This window comes from Aspergillus welwitschiae (assembly GCF_003344945.1).
Source record: "Aspergillus welwitschiae strain CBS 139.54b unplaced genomic scaffold BDQ94scaffold_2, whole genome shotgun sequence".
Classification (NCBI taxonomy): domain Eukaryota; kingdom Fungi; phylum Ascomycota; class Eurotiomycetes; order Eurotiales; family Aspergillaceae; genus Aspergillus; species Aspergillus welwitschiae.
In genome coordinates this window covers 1,275,160-1,292,858 of record NW_020798696.1, presented here as the reverse complement: position 1 = coordinate 1,292,858, position 17,699 = coordinate 1,275,160, and the positions used below count along the sequence as shown (strand labels likewise).

General features: G+C 50.8%; 7 protein-coding genes across 7 annotated transcripts; 1 reads left to right on the top strand and 6 right to left on the bottom strand.

Moving 5' to 3' along the window:
* Nucleotides 1-179: 179 nt before the first annotated feature.
* On the bottom strand, nt 180-2,314 carry BDQ94DRAFT_134571 (PQ-loop repeat-containing protein). The gene has a single exon (XM_026764496.1). It carries the CDS (start codon nt 2,092-2,094, stop codon nt 799-801), a length of 1,296 nt encoding a protein of 431 aa, XP_026631783.1. The 5' UTR covers nt 2,095-2,314; the 3' UTR covers nt 180-798.
* Nucleotides 2,315-3,431: 1,117 nt separating this feature from the next.
* BDQ94DRAFT_134569 (uncharacterized protein) lies at nt 3,432-4,330 on the bottom strand. Its single transcript, XM_026764495.1, has one exon. It carries the CDS (start codon nt 4,317-4,319, stop codon nt 4,026-4,028), a length of 294 nt encoding a protein of 97 aa, XP_026631782.1. The 5' UTR covers nt 4,320-4,330; the 3' UTR covers nt 3,432-4,025.
* A 40-nt stretch (nt 4,331-4,370) lies between these two features.
* Nucleotides 4,371-5,593, bottom strand: BDQ94DRAFT_134567 (uncharacterized protein). The gene is made up of 2 exons (XM_026764494.1): nt 5,069-5,593; nt 4,371-4,991 (listed from the first exon to the last, which is right to left on the bottom strand). The coding sequence occupies exons 1-2, from the start codon at nt 5,428-5,430 to the stop codon at nt 4,538-4,540; spliced, it is 816 nt and encodes a 271-aa protein (XP_026631781.1). The 5' UTR covers nt 5,431-5,593; the 3' UTR covers nt 4,371-4,537.
* A 767-nt stretch (nt 5,594-6,360) lies between these two features.
* On the bottom strand, nt 6,361-8,964 carry BDQ94DRAFT_156559 (SH3 domain-containing protein; the record flags this gene model as incomplete). The annotated part of the gene is made up of 6 exons (XM_026768635.1): nt 6,361-7,482; nt 7,539-7,681; nt 7,730-8,093; nt 8,138-8,211; nt 8,260-8,412; nt 8,541-8,964. The coding sequence occupies 6 exons, from the start codon at nt 8,962-8,964 to the stop codon at nt 6,361-6,363; spliced, it is 2,280 nt and encodes a 759-aa protein (XP_026631780.1).
* A 1,055-nt stretch (nt 8,965-10,019) lies between these two features.
* Nucleotides 10,020-13,047, top strand: BDQ94DRAFT_134547 (serine/threonine-protein kinase). The gene has a single exon (XM_026764493.1). The coding sequence runs from the start codon at nt 10,400-10,402 to the stop codon at nt 12,335-12,337; it is 1,938 nt and encodes a 645-aa protein (XP_026631779.1). The 5' UTR covers nt 10,020-10,399; the 3' UTR covers nt 12,338-13,047.
* Nucleotides 13,048-13,256: 209 nt separating this feature from the next.
* Nucleotides 13,257-14,420, bottom strand: BDQ94DRAFT_134543 (mitochondrial 54S ribosomal protein uL15m). Its single transcript, XM_026764492.1, has 2 exons — nt 14,051-14,420; nt 13,257-13,954 (listed from the first exon to the last, which is right to left on the bottom strand). The coding sequence occupies exons 1-2, from the start codon at nt 14,368-14,370 to the stop codon at nt 13,321-13,323; spliced, it is 954 nt and encodes a 317-aa protein (XP_026631778.1). The 5' UTR covers nt 14,371-14,420; the 3' UTR covers nt 13,257-13,320.
* Nucleotides 14,421-15,150: 730 nt separating this feature from the next.
* Nucleotides 15,151-17,662, bottom strand: BDQ94DRAFT_47507 (putative mucin). The gene is made up of 3 exons (XM_026775864.1): nt 16,759-17,662; nt 16,432-16,705; nt 15,151-16,381 (listed from the first exon to the last, which is right to left on the bottom strand). Exons 1-3 carry the CDS (start codon nt 17,242-17,244, stop codon nt 15,225-15,227), a joined length of 1,917 nt encoding a protein of 638 aa, XP_026631777.1. The 5' UTR covers nt 17,245-17,662; the 3' UTR covers nt 15,151-15,224.
* Between the last annotated feature and the right edge of the window lie 37 nt (nt 17,663-17,699).

Sequence of the window (17,699 nt, the reverse complement as noted above, 5' to 3'; positions counted from 1 at the left end):
CACACACACACTGGGCCCGGCGATTCGCGGTTGGGGCACCCACATTAGCGATTATAATTAGATGACTGTTAATATTCTTTTCATGAAAATTTTTGATATTTACGCTTGATCCTTATGAAGTATTTACTCTTATCGCCTGTTATGGTATTACTAATTAGTAGTAAGGTAGATGTGATGACGCGAGTGTACTTGTTATTAACTGCTCGAATATGGTCTATGCTGCCAGTGAACAAAGACAATTGGTCTATCTATCGGTGCTGGAATCTAATGACAGTAGCAGTATGTATATGCCAAGCATGCTCTACTACATCTTCATCCCAGAGCAAAATAAAGCAAAGCAAAGTCCGTATATGCCGTTGCTGTATGTATGCATCTAGTATGTATTGGTGGACAAAAGAGAATGCCATGTAAGGTCCAAGCCGATCCAAAACCCGTCCCCGAAATAAGAATAACCAAAAGCGCCGCCCAAAGAGACCATCCTGTAAGCAAATGCTATGCATGCTTGGCTGAAAATCGAGTCTTCGTCTTGGTGAAGACTCTCTGAAATAAAAAAAACTCCAGTGCAATCGCCGCAGGCGATCGCTAACGCCAAACAAGCAACCAATAAAGCGAAATGGAAGAAAGCAGGAAAGCAACGTCTATTCCCGATATATGGGGATAGGAAGCCATAACGTCGTAAAAATAAATCATGTTCGCCTGTTGGATGCAGGTGCCTGACCTGGGTATTGTCGGGTACCGGTATGCAGAAACCAAAAAAAAGCGACAAGTAGGGTATAGTAATACAGAATGAGATCATAATCAAACTGTACCGTATCTCTCCCGCTCGTTCTGCAGGAGAGATTGGTTCTCCCCTGAAGAGACTGTGGCGCCAGAGCGAAGTCGTCGCGCAGGGGACACTGAAGGGATCCAGCCCCTCATCCAGCCCCGAACGCGGGTCCAACGACTACGTCCGTCTTTGGGGTCTTCAACTTGCATGATAGACTCGTCATCCCGGGTTCCATACATGAGGAACTGCACGCCCATGAGTCCGTCAAAGGCTAGCACACCAAAGGCGCCAAGGAAGAAGGGAGTAGCTCGGGTAACCCATTCAAGGCGGTCGTTGCCGTCTGCATCGGCCCAGCCACCACCCCCATAGGCTGGGAAGTCATACCAGGCGTTAGGATTGGTAAGAAGGGAGGCGGAGTAAAAGAGGTTCCCGCAAAAGGCAGCCATGAATAGTAATGGGGAGAGGCCTGATGTGCTCTTCCGGCAGTAGTTCTTGTATAGTTGGGGTGGCCGCGAGCCGAGGTAGAGGAATGTTGACATCCAGGAGATGATCCGGCCGAGGATCTCGAGAGTCTTCTGTGAGGATTCGGATGTTGTTTGCTGCTCTGTCGGAGCAGCATTAGCCACGACGGCGCACAGCATTGATGCAAGCAGCAGAGTGCGTGGGGACCCAATTGGGAGGCTGGGGCCACTGCTGGATCGGGTGATTGAGCGCTTAGAGGAGCTCAATTTCTCATTGGAGTAAGAAGGAGATTGCCCGTTGGAACTCGGCACCGCAGGTTCCTTGATATCTTTCATGTCTTTGGGATTTGACGGCAAGGGGGACTCTGTAGAGCGAGGGGCGTGATCGGAAGAGCTGTTGTCGGAGAACGAGACGCCTTCCAAGACACTACCCGGAGGCCGATCATATTCCGAATGAGCAAGGGCACCGTAGCCATCATACTGTCCCCTATAGTGTGTGTACCAAAAGTATTGGAAGACCAGAGTCACGTCAACGCAGACATAGTAAGCAGCCACGATAACCTGCCAGCCTGCCTGCCGGGTGAGCAGAGCACCCAGGAGGTTACTAGTATCACCCAGACACCACTCCACGAGGAAAAACAGTGACAAGCCAGCCGTCGACTGGATTTGATAATTCTTGTATATTTGTGGGAGCTGAGCGAAGAGCCATGACACGATGCTGAGGGTTCCGAGAACGGAGGAGACGAAGGCTAACGGTGTGGGGAGGCAGATGTGGAGGTAGGAGGACACGGCCGCGAGGAATGGGGTTGTCGGTTCACAGTGTTGCGGGAGCACTGCATGAATCTGTTGTAAGAGAGGAGGAGGCATGGCTATTTCTTGTGCCAGGAGTCTATATCTGTGTGTGACCTAGACAGACTGTAGAAGTATCTTTGGTGTTGGAAGTATAGGACGTGTCTCTGTAGCGGTAGGAAGGAACGCTAGATAAGGCAGGGCGATAAGACGAACAAAGCAAAGAGGGTAGGCAATCCCGTCAGCAGCTTGCTAACGAGAAACAAAGACGAAAGACGAGGGAAGAGAACGAGACAAGATGAAGAAGGAAGAAGAGAGAGAGAAAGAGGAAGAGAGAGGAAGGAGAAGGAGGTGAAGGCATGCGCGACAAGGGAAGGGAGTCAGTCACACTTGGCGGCCTCGAGATCGAGTCACGAGTTGATTCTGGGGCTGAGGATGGAGGATGATCCCTATCGCCGCCTGCTGATTGGCTTTCCCCCAGAGGCAAAGAGGACTCGGAATGGAGCGGACTCCGTTCGGCAACAATTAGACTAACTATCTTGACTAACTCCAATCAATAATCCTCATCTTCATTCCGGATCTGCTGGTCCATCCGCACTGGGACCATTGCAGATAGTGAGTGATGACTCTCTCTCAGCTCGCTCTTCCCCCCCTCTTTCCGGTAACCCTACCCCTTTCAAACCCCGGGATTCTCCTTTGATCTGCCTTCTCCTGCGCTTCGGTCGGCTGTTCACATTCCTACTGCATTCATCGCCCAAACTCTCCGAGATTAAGTCAGACTGAGCGTGGGGTGACACGGACAATACTGGATGATTGCCGAAGGGAAGAGGCATGATAGACTTTTTTGACTCCGAATCACAATTTTGCCGTCATCCCATGGATGCGAAGACGCCTTTCCAAGGCAGAGCCCGAGACTTCCCAGACCCGCCCAAGGCAATCCCCGGTCAAGATCACGGCTGCCCCGGAGTCCCGACCCACACTGTTTATTGAAGGTTAAATCCAGGCAAAAGCACAGACAGCATCATCGATTGCAACCCTAATCTCTTACTATGATAGACTCCTCGTTCGGTTTCCAAAACAATCCGTCACTGCCACCTCTTTTGAGACATACATGGCTCGAGTTGACGGATGGCCTATCTCGGCCTGCATCTTGTTTCGGAGATATCAGGGATGTTTTCGGCAAGGACCGCAAAGGGACACACTAACGTAGCAGAGAGCAAGAGAACTCTTATCTATCTGGACTCACCATTATCGGCAAGCAGGCAGACAGAAAAAATAACGGTGAGAGATATGAATATGGAGCATATCGGCCATCCGTTCGTAGATCCGCTAGCATCTCCCCGAACAGCTAATTAGACGCTTATCTCCTTGATAGCCCCAGCCCACGCTATCTATGAACATGCTCATGATCGTATGACTTTTCTTTGTCTTCACTCAACGTGAAAACAATCACTGAATCCGCACCGTCTCTCTGTAAATTTCGAGAGAAAGCACGCACGCGATCAACTGCTCAATCCTCGAAAACCCCGTCTCACCGCCTATTTACGATCTCGCGATCGAGGCGCGTAACCAGGATGTGGATGACACTAAAACATGCAGGTACAAGGGTCCCCTTCGTCTTGGTGATAGGACCCTGAACTGTCGCCATATGTTTATCTTCATCAAACCCCTCTGTCAGCGATGATGACAACATCAACCATCAGCATCAAATTAGCAGTCTTCAATGTACTAGACTCATTAGTCACCTTTCCATTTCATATCCCCTCCCATCCCATCCTTTATTACATGCGGCAGCTATAGTAACTACCACTGCAAGACAAGAACTATAAGACGCCTTCTTATACCTCAGATAAATTAACCTACCACAACCTCAAGAACATCATATACTAACCATCGCACAATCCCGCCATCAGGTCACACCATCACATGTAGCCATAGATAGCCACTTAATCCAAGCACCCCACTAACTACCCCATCACTTCACATTCACCAGTATATATCCGTTCCTTTCACAGTAGACCCGTCCAGACCCCTCCATCCCTCTCATTCACTTTCAATCGCGTACAACGCGTCACGAACAGCCCCTCCCATTGGACAGTAGCCCGAAAGTGGATTTTGGCGATTCTTTCGACATCTAGAATGCTCTGAGGATATGATTGGCTCTCGGGGGGCTGAAGAGTTATGGAGTGTTTCTGGTGGCTGAGATCTAGCTGAATCGAGGTAAGTGAGATGGGGAACGAGGAGTTTAGATGGAGGTTAGATGATCTGATATTGATTCTTCTTTGTGAAGTGGGCTGGAACATTTGGGGTGGGGTGGGCTTATGTTGAGGAGTACGTATCCTGGACAGACACCGTGTGGATCAATTGAATAGATAACATTCTATATAGCCAGTAACTCACAGTAAGTAGAATCATAGACAGAGACAAAGAGGGTATCAACATCATGATTCATATCCAACATGGCTCACAGCTCAAGGAAACAATCAATCATAACCCATAACTCATAACTCATAATACTTCCCTACCACTCCTCCTCATACTCCTCATGCCGACTTCGACTCCGACTCCGATGTCCATGACCATGATGATGATGGTGATGGTGGTGATGATGATGATGTCCATGTCCATGACTCGACGACCGTCGATAATGACTACTATGATACCGAGTGTACTCAGTCTCGCGATCATCATCCACCTCCACCTCTTCATCACTATCGTCCTTCTTCATCTTATTACTAACAAAATTCCCCAAGATCGCACCCCCAACTGCCCCCAAAAGTCCATGGTCTTTCTTATGTCCCAGATAATACCCTGTCGCGCCACCGAGAACAGCTCCACCTAGACTGCGCTCGCCTTCTTCTTCACCGGAAGCAGCACCAGAATTGGTGGTAGGGACATTATCATAGGCGCGGGATTGCTGTTCGGTATCTGGGGCTGAAGGAGGAGGGGCTTGCATGTCTGCGGCGGATTGGGCACTGTTTTATTCCCTTGTGTATAAGTATAATTGTATGATGTATATTTACATATGAGATTGAGGGAAACAAAAACAGACTAGTACTCAGCATTACTCCCCCTCCGAACAGGCGGTTCATAGCCCGGTCCTAGACGGTCGGGATCATAATGCGATGTAGGATTAGACTCATTGTTGACATTATTGATATTGGTGCTGCTGCTGCTAGCAGGCTGCGGATTCCATTGTGTCGGATAAGACCGAGGGATCTGGCTCACGTCGTACTGAGAACTATAAGCGGGGTCTTGATTCGGCAGCGCATGCTGGTTGTAGAACTGTTGCGGTTTGTAGTCGTATCCTGCGTGCTGGTAGACGCCGTCCGGGGGAGAGTAGTACGGAGTTTCGCTATTTGGGACGGGAGAGGGGTAGGATGGTTGCTGGTGCTGGGGGTAGGGGTCGGACATATTTTGGAAGTGAGTAATTTAAATGGATGGGATAGTTTATCGCTGGTCTGGTTTGGGAATGAATGTGTGGTGAGGGATATTGGTTGGTATGTATGTATGGATGGATGCATGTATGGGGTTGCAGTTGAGATGGCTGTTATATTCGGATAGTATATGGTTGTCCTGTGAAGATGATCAGCTGGGGCGTGCTGCAGGAATGGGTGGTGGGTGACTGGCGGCTGACGGGGGTGGGTGCAGGTGACCGTTCCGCACGACTCAGCCTCGCGAACACATACGAACTGATGACTCGGACTTGGCGACAGGGTGGCCTGTTTTTACGCGGCTGGGCCAGGTCTGTTTGTTCTGGCTGAAGTGGAGCGCTCCTACAGGGCTATTGTCTTCGTGATATTCTTGATATTGCATGATCTATCACGTAGGTTCCCCAACAAGGCGGTGTGCCTGAATGAATGCAAAAGTTGATTGATGAATAGCGAACATGTAGATCTAACATCACTTCATGAAAAGTCGGGGGAAAAGTGCACGAGGTATTGGAGGTGTGTAGTTTAGGGTATCCCAGCAACTGTAGAAGATGGGCTTCAATGCAGAGAACATACAAGCAATAAAAGAAAGAGACAGCTCGCAACACTAAAAGACTGAAGCATACAAAAACATAAAAAGTCAGAGAAAATCAAGGCCAGATATGACCGATCATCACCTGTCGGGATGAATGAGTCGCGCTATGCAAGTGACAGCGCAGGTATGATCGAGTCCCCGAATGAGAGACGGATTGAAAGAGGGACAATAACATGGGCCAACCAAGTTCATGCGTCCAGCACATTGTTAGCCCCTGGCGAACGGAGTGACCCGTCCTCTTGGAATTTGCGCGAATAACCGGAGTTGCAGATGTGACCAGTCGAGTGTACACCAAGTACCCGAGACCAAAAGACCTGCTTATTTGCTCGCCGCACTCCGCGTTCTCCGGCCTACCCACTCAGCGAGCATCGCATCCAGCTGGCTGGTCATCTCCCTCAGCCTCTTGCTCTCTTCTTTGAAGAGACAGCCAGTAATCGGGTGGTCAGGGCCAGCGGGTGGGATGTTAGAGTTATCGTGGACAATGATAAATAGATCGCGGATGTCGTTCTCGTCATCCAAGTATGACCGCAAGCTAGCATCGCTCCAAGTCGGTGTTCCAGCAGACGCAGTTTCAAACGACGCAGGCACGGCGTCGATGCCTCTGTGATCGCTGTCACCAGCAATAGGAGATAAGGGCGGGGACACCGATGAGACTGAGTGTCTCCCAGGGGATGGCAGGCCTGCCACCAATCCTGGTGTAAGAGGTGAAACCGGCCCTTCCAGCGGAGAACCGCTGAGAGGCGAATCTAGACGCTGTGGCTGGTAGTTCAACGTTTGCTTTGGTGTGAATTTCTGTGGAGGAGACGCCACGGACCGTTGTTGAGAATATGTGTTCTCAGACATATCCTCCTCCCAGGTTTTCTGGATGTCAGCGGATGGGTGTTCTTGGTTAACGAACGGAGTTGAAGCCGGCTTCTTTGAAGGACTTGGCACACGGGCAGAAGACAACATAGCTTCCTGGCTGTCGTCGAAAGGCCCAAGGGGAGGAGATGATGGGATATCATCATCCTCTTCGGAAGTTACCTGTCGGATGGTCTGATCCTTCGAACTCATAATTGGCCTCGGCTCTTCTTTACCATCGATGGGACTCTGAAGACCAAATTCCTGGATTATGTCTTGCCTAGTTGGAGACATAGCCGAAGGAGGTTGCTTCTGCAACTTGCTGGTCTGTCTCTGCACCACCAAAGGCTTAGGCGACCGAGCAGATTCGGGAGAAGACAAAGAATCCGACGATGTCTTCGGTTGTGGGGACGTCCGAGACAGCTCCGTTGAGGTCTTTTCCGCTTCATCCGTGTCCTCATCGTTAGACTTGGTCTTCTTGTCCTTCCTCTTGAACAGGCCGCTGAGCATTCCTGGCTTTTTGTCTTTACGCTTCTTATCGTCCTTGTTCTTGTCAATAGCGCTGAGCGTCTTGTCGATCGCCTCCATGCTGCCGCGGCTCTGCTGACCGATTAGCTTTCATAACGACAGAGGCAGTGAACTAGATATATGCTTACCTCTTTCGCCTCACCCGATGAGTTCTCATCCCGAAGCAGGTTCGGTGTCAAAGAGATCTTCTTGGTTTCAACAGTATCATCCTTGAAAAAGGAGTCCGTATTCCGCACAGTGCCATTTCTGGACCTACTGACAGCATTTTCCGCTGAAGACTGTTAGCTTCCACTTCGCTATCCCTGAGGGATGTCCTCACCTTCCGCTTCAAATATCTCCTGGCTGGACCGCTGCTTGTCGGAACTAGCGCTGTCAGGCTCTTGCACTTCCTGGATGTCGTCTTCTTCGATTCCTCTGTCCTTCTGCGACTTGGGTCTGAGAGGCTTGACAACAATGTCTTCATTCTGGCCATCCTGTAAGTGATCCGCATCCTCCCGGGCCATATCTTCGTCTTGGAAAGAGATATCGTCGTCCATTTCCTCTTCGGTTGAGTATTCTACATCGGATGCTTCAATGTATGTTGGGCTTGTGAAAGTAACGGTCTTCGCATTTCTGCGGCGCATTGCTTTCTTCAGCGGATTCTTGGACTTTTCCGAATTATCGCCAAGCATGGTTGCGGACAACTGATGACGTTAGAAAAGACCACGGGATCAATATTAGCACTTACATCTACGTTTCTGTGTTTATTCAATCTCGCCAACCTCTCTGTGGGCGTCTCAATGTGTTCGGCTGGCAAGTAACCTACCGGATAATTAGCTGACATCTCGTGTAACATCTCAGGTAACCTACCGATACTGCCATCCTTTACGATCCTAACAAGCCACCAGTAGCTGTTGCTATCGTCTAAAAGAACCATGGTATCGCCCTTCGCCGCATTTGCTTGTCCGTCAACGGTTGCGAAAAAGTTGTGAAGGGCATAAACAAATTCAAAATCGATGTCCTCTGGTCAGGGTTAGCCATGGTCCAGAGCTGGACGGCTGAGGGCAAATAAGATGCTTGGATACAGGCGGGTTGTGTGACACAGGGATGTCTACGTATTCCCCGAAAGAACCAAAAGAGGCGGAACGCACCGTCATCAATCGATGGAGAGCTTGAAATCTTGTCCATGAGATCGTCGTCCATCATGTCGTCGCTTTCCCCATCCGCAAGATCGCCTTCTTCGGAACCCCCAGAATCACCCTTGTGATGATGGTGTCCCAGTTCGTCCACTTCCTCAATATCATCATCGTCGTCGTCGTATATATCAATCCCATCGCCGTATCCAGCTTCCGGATGGTCGCCTTCAACGCCGGGGCCGTGCATCATCTCGGATTTGATAACGTCGTCCGCATGGCGAAGGGTTTGCTCCTGGTGAGGAGCGACTCCAGATGAGTGAGTAGGTTGCCGCGTGTGATCTTTAGCTGAAGGAGCGTTGTGGTCTTGGAGGTCAAGGGTGTCTATCATAACATAATCTGGGTCAGCAAGGGCGGAGCCGGTATACGGATCGGCGACCATGTGCTCGGAGTAGACGTACCAGCCCGTACAATCCGTGGCCTCGCCATGTTTGCTACGTTTCTAAGCAGTCACAACTATGATTTGAAGGGAACGTCTTTCGAATCTCCGCACGAAGGCACGACTTATGGGATCACGGGCATTGGAACCACGTGGTAACGCAACTGGCCGCTGCCCGACGTCGGGGTAGGAACGGTAAGGGAGTGTGAAGGGATATTGGAAAATCGAGAAAGGAGCGAATTCCACTGGAAATTCTAGCTGCGATGGATGTATCGACGCGAAAGAAGGAGGGAAATGCCAGGAACAGCAACAGCGGGGGGTGGGTACTTGGGCGTCCGACCAGGCGACGATGGTTCAGGCAACAAGGCGAAAGAAAGACTTCCAGAGTGACACAAAGACGAAAGCAAAAGCGAAGCAATAGAAAACGATAGCCAAAAACGCCGATGTTTTGGAGAAGTGAAGCTGGTGCCCAGAACCGAGTCAAGAAACCAAAGGCCGGACGAGTTCCCCGGACTTTCTGGATTGTTTGAGACAGACCCGAAAAAAGGAGGTCTCCAAACTGGTTGCTCCAAACAAGCGCCCCTTGCGCGCGCTTATCCACATCTTACCAAAGAACGGCGTTCAGGGCCCGTGCCTGGCCCTGCAGCTGACTGGCCACGCGCCAACGCTGTCTTAGGTAAGTTATTCTAACCTGAAGTGGTTAGCTGGTATGGGGTCGCTGAGGTAAGATGAGTTTTGTATAGGGCTCAGGGCATAGGGCCAGGGCGATAATATCAGGTGATGGGGGGGCGAGATGGGCGAATTGGCAGGTGATTAAGTGACTCTGGAACCACGGCGGGCTCTGACTGGCGGTGGATGGTCGATCCCTCCGTCATGAACGACGCCGTGTACCACCTAAGCTGCATTGCTGATTGGTCCAGGCTGTCCCCCACCTACGTCTGCTGCTCCGACCCTTCAATGGAACCCTTCAATTCAGCTCCGTCATCACCCGATATTGCCCTTCGTTCACCATTTTCGTCCCTGGTGTCTGACGATTTTTCCTTCTTTCTTCCCTCCACAGCTGCCTAGAAGCACGCCGTTTGTTTTCCTTCTTCTACCTAACTCCAATCAACTGCCTGCCCTATCATCCCTAGTATATCACTTTGTTCTATTTTAGTTTCTTTTCTCCATCTGACTCACTGCACTTTTGAGTTTAGCTCCGGTGGGATCGGGACCCTCCGATAAGTAGTAGTATTACACGGAGTCGATAAGATTACAAACGGTCTCCTCCCGCCCACTCCTCCTACTCCTCCTTCTACTCCTCTTACTATTCACTCTCCTCTTTCTCCTTCCTTCTTCATGTGCAAGCTTCGAGTCATCCGCGAATTCCACGACAGTTAGATCGTGGCTGTCTGATCCTTGACGCCCTTGGATATTACTTTGCTCTCTCTCCGAGGGCATGGCTCAGACTGGGAGGAACAACGGATTGGTTGGGTTGAAGCTAGAGACGGCCTTTCAGCATTCGCCGAGACCCCGGTGGCGGGGTGATGATGGAGGCAGAAGAGTGTCGGATCAGGGAGACGGTATCGAGGGCGATCGTACAAACATCTTTCACGATTATCACGCACCCCGTTGCGGTACTGATGAAGACAACAGTGCTTTGAGTGGTCTGCACTCAGCGACACCCCCCATCTCCGTTCCCCGTCATGATGATTATCCCAAGCAAGATGTCCACTTTCCTCACAAGCCAGAGGATGTACAAGCATCATCTCCGCTCGACAGCTTTCTTCAAGAACGCCGCCCTTCCATCAGCTTTGACGCCGCCCTTGACTCTGGCCGACGCCGACCGCTAGAGGATCCTTCTTCGAGGGGAGACGTTAGGAACCGCACTCAACGGTTCCAAGCAAAGAGTTCGAGCTTGAGGAATTCTTTGCCTCTGGAAGATGATGCTGACCACAACGGAAGACAGGTGGGACTCAGTTCTAGCCTTAGGAGGCAGCAGGAACGACGAGCCATCCCTACCGGGATCACTCGCGACAGCTTCCCCGAAGAAAACGGTGCTATCCCATCTGATATTGAGCATCCTACTTCTCTCACGTCTCTATCTACTGCGTCTCCTATCACGGAGGAGCTGCGAACCCCTCCAGAAGGGTCGCGGGGCATGTTATCGTCTCCCATCTGCGTGGCCTCGCCCGTACAGACGTTCGCTTCACTTGATGACCGCAGCTCCTGGTCAGGTAGTGTCATGACTCCCTTTGGAAGTAAGGCACGAGGCCTTCGCGTCTCAACCCGCCAGCGGTCTCGCAGGTCTACTGCCTCGAGCGGCAAATCTCCGGCCAGCATGTTTCTGTCTATGTGGAGCACTGGTGCTGAGGAGCCGGCTCCTCAGCCAGATGATGAGGGACAAATGGTCGGTACTGAGTATGTCCTTGGCAAGCAGATAGGATTTGGTGGCTTTAGCACAGTAAAGGAGGCCTACAAGGTCGAGGAAAGTGGCAAGACAAAACGGCTTGCCGTCAAGATCGTCAAAAAACAAGTTTCTGGACGAAGCGAGAAGGAAAATGACGAGGTCCAAGCGGAGTTCGACCACGAGGTGCGAGTTTGGCGATATTTAAGCCATCCGAACGTCCTGACATTGGACGCGGTCTACGAGACCGATTATGCCACTTTCTGCTTCACAAAACTGGCTATTGGCGGCACGCTCTTCGATCTCGTGCGGCAGAACCGCCGCGGATTGGAGATGACGCTAGCCAAAAAGTATGCGTTTCAGCTTGCGTGTGCCCTGAGGTACCTCCACGAGGATGCTCGAGTTGTTCATAGGGACATCAAGCTGGAGAACTGCTTGTTGGATCCTACTGAGTCTCCTGATGGGACGAAGACATCTACTCTCGTTCTGTGCGATTTCGGAATGGCAGAGTGGATGAACTCGGACAATGAGGATGCGTCACCTGATCCTTACGATAACGCGGCAGACCGTCCCCCGCCCAAGACCATCGGCCCTGCTGGTTCCAGTACCAGCGTTGCGGGAAGCTTGGAGTACGCTTCCCCAGAACTCCTTCTTTCGACAAATGGAGTTATCGATCCTTCGGTGGACATGTGGGCATTTGGTGTCATCGTGTTCACCATTGTCGTCGGATCACGGCCGTTCCAGGATGCTTTTGCTCCCCGGATTCAATCGAATATCCTCAGTGGGAATTGGAATAAACATGCTGTGGTGGGTGAAGAAGCGGATCCCCAGCTTCGCCAGGACAGAGAAGACGCATTGGAGTTGATAATGGGCTGCTTAAACATGAACGTTGATAAGCGGTGGTCGATCCGTGACGTGCTGTCTTCCCGCTGGTTGCGGGAATTCTTGGACAATGCAGAGAGCCCTACGGAGTCGGCATGGAAGCTGTAAAGGGCTTCATTCGTTGCAGTGCCTCAACGCATTATATTCTTTCTCTTTCTTTCTTCCCCAGTCGATCGATTTTCCTCCCGTCGGGGGACTGGGAATGTTGCTTTACGAATGACCGATGATCATGACTGGCGCTTTTATGATACTCACGAGCGCTGGTGTTTCCGGAATGTTGATCATCTATGATACCCTCTTTCAATGTTGGCAGCGTTCTGATTTATGAGTTCTTGAATTTTTCTGCTTTAGCGCATCTCGGTATACCTCTCTACTTTATGTGTTTTGTTACAGGCATTACAAATCGCCGTCGGGGACATTTTTCGGGCAAGAAGAGGGTCTGGTTTTGGTTTGGTATCTCATCTTCTTTGACTTCACCTTTCACTTGCAACAAAACGCTTCTTTTCCTGGTGATAAGGCATGGTGTTTGTTGTTTCTTTTCAGCGGTGAGGGTTTGCGAACAAAACTTGACATATCCCATTTCCCGTTTCGCTTTTTCCTTTTAACATCTGTATTACCTACCTATATCTGGACGGTCTTCTTGCTTGCTGAGAGGTTCTCTGGCTATTTTTGGTGTGTCCACAGTCTCTTCTCTCTTCTTCTTAGGGCATTTGCTTTCTTTGACATATGAGCGACATTCTGCTACTATGAATGAATTGAACAAATGGTGGTGGGAGAGGGACTTGTATCTAGCGGAGATAGTCTAATTGACTCGTGGCTAAAATTCTGTCATGTTCTGTAGTCACTTCGATTCTTGTATGCAGTAACAGGGTAACCAAGGGATGTAGAAAAAGAATTGAAGAGTCAAGTCAAGCCTAAATGTAATGAACCATATCCACAAGCATAACATAACATACAAGCATATTTATACAAGAGATAATAACCAAAAGGAAAGCAAAGCACTCAACGAAATCAACATCTATACCTACACCCAAACCAAACCACCCCCTTCATCACCTACACAACCTTCATAAATCACCCCCCTAACACGATCACCAAAGCCTATTCTCAGGCAACACCTTCTCCTTCCTAACACCAGCAGCAGACTTCCGCTCCACAGGCGACCTGAAGAACAAACTCGGGCCCTCCATCGGCTTCAACAAATGACTGAGGTACCCCCTATGCGCCGGGTCCCTATAATACTCAATATCCCTTCTCTTAGTCGGATCCGGCAACCTATACGCGAACCCCATCTCCTTCATAACCTTCGACTCCGTCAGAGCCTCTCCATCCTCACCAACCGCCAACGCCTCACTCCCACTCTCCTTGGTCCACGCAAGCGACACAAACGGATGCATCTCGCGCTTCATGATCCGCGCAATCGCAGACTTGGTATAGAACCTCGTGGTGACGGACCCACCAGCCGCCTCAACAGCCGCGATAGCAGACGCCGAAGCCCTCGACACAACGATATGGATAGGCTGCTTGAGCACACTGTCGACGGGAACCTCGTGGTCGTCCTTCTCCACGCCGCGGCCGAGAAGCTTCACGCCTTCTTTGGTCTGATGGATGCAGCGCGATTGAGCGAGTTCGCGGACCGTGATGGGACGGGTTGGGTCGATGCGGCCTTGGTCGATCCAGGATTGGATTCGGTCGAGGTTCACGGGGGCGAGGTCGATGGAGTGACTATCCGAACCCATTGATTCTCGTTAGAATTTATTCAATATTATCTTTCTCTCCGTGTCAAAGATGACAAGGGCGGAGGGAAGGGGGAAAACATACACATTATTAAACCCCCTCTCACCATGAACAATAATATCCGGTGTTTGACCACCATTAAACGCAGCGGGGACCTTTCCATGCTGCTTCTGACCCTTGTGACCTCTTCCGGAGGTTTTACCCTTACCGGAGGCAGGACCACGACCTCTTCTGATGCGCTTGTTGTAGGCGCCCTGGGTATCGGAGAGCGAGGCGAGGATGTGCGCGTTCCGACTTTGTTGGTGGACGGCTGGGGGCAGGAGGAAGGCGGAGAGGAGGTTCGTCGTCGTGGTGGCCATGGGCCGCTGCCATTGGAAGGGCAGCAATTGGAGCCGGGGAGGCATGGTGCGTGGTGTGGTGGTTGATTGATGGTTGTGATGGTTGTTGATGGGAGTTCCGCGGACAAAGATCTTTCGTTTTCGGAGGTGCGGGTTGGGTGCCTGAGGCGGGAAAGGGAAGGGTCGGGTCGGGTCGGAGAATTTGTCGGGCCGGGGGGGACTTAGAGTAGGTGGTTGTTTGCTGGTTGTGGAGTATGTTGAGGGTAGTATTCTTAATGGGGTAGGGGTTGCTGTCTAGGTGTTTAAACTGTGAGAGATGTGTGTATGCCTATGTATGTGTATTTGATTGATATATGTCTGTTAGAAGCCTGGTGGTCAGTATCACTCTGGTTATTCTACTTCTCACTTGACTAGATGTCACCGCTCGATTTGTCCGTCAGAGTTATGTCCAGACTAAGGCGGTGAGATAATCAAGTCACCATTAGAATTGACAGACTACTATAGATGCCTCCTACTGAGCAGAAAGATATCGATGTGTAAGTTTTTGTTATTGTAGCAGGTCTTTTAGCCCGCTAGTTCGATCGTTTGAACGATCCGTCATGCAAATGCAAGCATACGTTAGTGTTAAACGTACAGGAACCACGCCATACCCATGCTTCGAAAAATCAATCAGAATCCCTCCCATGGCCAAGTATGCAAACAATTCCTTCCCAGTACAAAGGCCATCTATAAATGCCAACGCCGTAATAATGCTAGGTCATAACACAGAGTGAAGAAAGTTTTGTACAAGATACACAAAGGGGCAAACATGAACGACAGGTGTGCGAGACAAGCAAAAGAGAGAAAAGAATGCGAACTTCTTCTCGTATATCATCGTAAAATCTAGTCGTAAAAAAGCTCTTTCGATAACGGCAAGTCATCTAATAGTTCAGTGTGGCGTGGAAGATCGGTTGCGGGAAAGGTCCCTGCGGCCAAGCCTCAGACTGCGCATATGGCAGCACACCCGTCCTGCGTTCGTTTTTGCCAAGCGGCTGGTAGTGCATGTGCTCGAACGGGATGTTACTGCGCTGCTGCAGAGACGCCGACGGGGGCGGAATCAACAACGTGTTGACACTGCGAACCGGTCGGTAAGGCGAGTTTCGGTTTGCCAAAAAGAAGGAAGGGGAGAGGTGGTTTTGAGGAGTGTGGACGGAGTACGCAGAAACTGCAGGCGAGATTGTGCCTGATGTCACTGTGAACGGACTGTTGTGGTGTCTGCTGGGGTCGGGCAGTGAGATGGACGTGTTGTACAGTCCGTTGGCCAAAGGTGCAACGGCAGTAGTAGGAACCGACGTCGCAGGTGGCATCTGTGGAACCCAATTGGCAGAAGGGTTGTAGACCGGGGGCATGACTCGACCGGAAGGGGGAAGTTGAGACAAAGACGTCGGCATGGTAGGGGGAAGACTGTGAGACGGGAAGTTGGGCCGGGGGAGTCGCGAGACCGGTTCTGACATGGCCGGAAGGTGAGGGGGGACACTGGAGGACGCTAGAACCGGAGGCAAGGCCGGAATGCTTGTGAGGGCCGATGACGGTGGAAGTGACGGCATGGATGTGAGTATGTTGTTGGGCATGGCTGTCCTCTTCGCTGTAGGCTCCTCCAGTGGCTCTTCACGGGACCGCTTCCGAGAGCTAGTGGCCGGTGGCAGGTCGCTTGGGAGCTGAGGTGCGCCAGTGTATGGCAAAGTGTTCATAGGCAAAGCCCAGGGCTGCGTCCGGAGGGGATCGGATGCGGGAGGCGACGGCAACTTTGTCGAAGGTGATGGTAAATGTGCCCGAGGTGATGGCACCAAAGTGGGAGACACATTGAGGACTGGCGGAGTAGGGTGTTTCTCGTTCTTCTCAATAGCTCGAGGTGCGTTGTTAAAGTAGTTCGAGAAAAGCCCGAGTTTGGCGTGCCACTCGTTCCATTCTTCTTTGGACACGAAAAGATTATAGCGAATGTTGCTTAGGAACTCCACTTCCATAATGTGGATCTCTTGGACTGTGATCCCGGAGACCTCTGCCCAGGTCTTGTTCGTGTATGTGTTATCATCGAGGACTACCCTGTGTCAGCTCTCTATCCATGGCCGTTTCACTAAAGAGACATACATTTATTGCCCAGCATCAGCGCGATGGTCATCAGCCGATACTCGCTACCCTTCTTTCCCCGCACACCAGGGTTGAACTTCTTCAACCGGTAGACGAAGAGCAGTGCCAGTAAGATGACGTTCTGGCTAACCTGCGTAGTTGACAGGATATTTGTCACCCACTTTTGGAACGCAACAGCGGGAACTGCTTCTGGTGCAAGCGAAGTGGCCGGCTTGAGACGGTCCTCCACGGCCTTCAGTTTCGCTGTACTTTCGAACCAGAAAAGGCACGTCATCTACGGCCTAGTCAGCATCTTAGATCCAGAACGGATAGAAGAACCCAGCTTACCTGTGCTGCAAATTCAGCCAGGCTTCCTTTGCTGTTGCTGATAGACGGAGGAATCTGAAGATACGACGCAACACCATTGGAGCTGCTCTTCTTCTGAGACTCTCGTTCGGAGGTCATGGTATCCTTAGCCGGCGCTTGATATTGCGGCTGGGACGAGGAGACCGCTCCATTCGACACATCAGAAGGCATGCGCGTATAGTCAGACACCTTGGAATAGGGTGGAAGCTGAAATCCATCGAGCTTGCCACCATAGGAAGACGCTGGCAGAGCGCTGCAAGCAGTGACGCTATTCATATCGTTCGGAGGGGTAGGCAGACCGTCCCGGAAGGGAGCAGTCCAGGTGTAATCAGGAACTTCCGAAATAGCCTCAAGAGGTCGTTTCCTTGCACTGAGCGAGCCTTCAGTCCGCGAGGAAGGAGCTATAGTAGGAGTGATCGGGTGAAGGGCGGGGAGATACGGCTTCGTTGAGAGGATCGGGAGAGACATATGGGAGGTATTTAAAGATGGCGTCAAGATTGAAGTTATAGAACCGAGGATGGAGATATAAAGGTAACACCCTTGTCAAAGAACTCGCATTGGACTAGCTCTTGACCAAGTTGGTGTTATTCGCGGGTCGAGTGTTGATTCAAACCAGGAACTTCCCAGGTCTTCGATTTTCGGCGTGGTATGCGACGGCTTGTTGCGACAAATCCAGACAATGGAAGCAACACACACGAGGTCAAACGAGGAAATCGCCGATAAATGAATTGGGGTTCCAAGGGAATATCAGCCTGGCTGCGGGGGAGGAGTTGGTAGGATAGCAACAGCAGCGGATCCGGTGAATGCTGCTTTCCCAGATGGAATGAAGGCACTTAAGGGGGTGGGAGTAATGGAAGCAGGGACCAAGAAAATAGGATGAAAAAGGATTATCACATAGTAAGTATATTAAAGGTAAACGAGAT

What these genes read in the sequence shown, in the direction of transcription:
- BDQ94DRAFT_134571 (XM_026764496.1), bottom strand. Translation starts at nt 2,094, where the DNA reads ATGCCTCCTCCTCTCTTACAACAGATTCATGCAGTGCTCCCGCAACAC.
- BDQ94DRAFT_134569 (XM_026764495.1), bottom strand. Translation starts at nt 4,319, where the DNA reads ATGTTCCAGCCCACTTCACAAAGAAGAATCAATATCAGATCATCTAAC.
- BDQ94DRAFT_134567 (XM_026764494.1), bottom strand. Translation starts at nt 5,430, where the DNA reads ATGTCCGACCCCTACCCCCAGCACCAGCAACCATCCTACCCCTCTCCC. An exon ending in GGGAGTAATGCTGAGTACTA is followed by an intron (nt 4,992 to 5,068) that starts GTCTGTTTTTGT and finishes GGAATAAAACAG; the next exon opens with TGCCCAATCCGCCGCAGACA.
- BDQ94DRAFT_134547 (XM_026764493.1), top strand. Translation starts at nt 10,400, where the DNA reads ATGGCTCAGACTGGGAGGAACAACGGATTGGTTGGGTTGAAGCTAGAG.
- BDQ94DRAFT_134543 (XM_026764492.1), bottom strand. Translation starts at nt 14,370, where the DNA reads ATGCCTCCCCGGCTCCAATTGCTGCCCTTCCAATGGCAGCGGCCCATG. An exon ending in GAGAGGGGGTTTAATAATGT is followed by an intron (nt 13,955 to 14,050) that starts GTATGTTTTCCC and finishes GGGTTCGGATAG; the next exon opens with TCACTCCATCGACCTCGCCC.
- BDQ94DRAFT_47507 (XM_026775864.1), bottom strand. Translation starts at nt 17,244, where the DNA reads ATGTCTCTCCCGATCCTCTCAACGAAGCCGTATCTCCCCGCCCTTCAC. An exon ending in TGGCTGAATTTGCAGCACAG is followed by an intron (nt 16,706 to 16,758) that starts GTAAGCTGGGTT and finishes ACTAGGCCGTAG; the next exon opens with ATGACGTGCCTTTTCTGGTT. An exon ending in GCTGATGCTGGGCAATAAAT is followed by an intron (nt 16,382 to 16,431) that starts GTATGTCTCTTT and finishes GACACAGGGTAG; the next exon opens with TCCTCGATGATAACACATAC.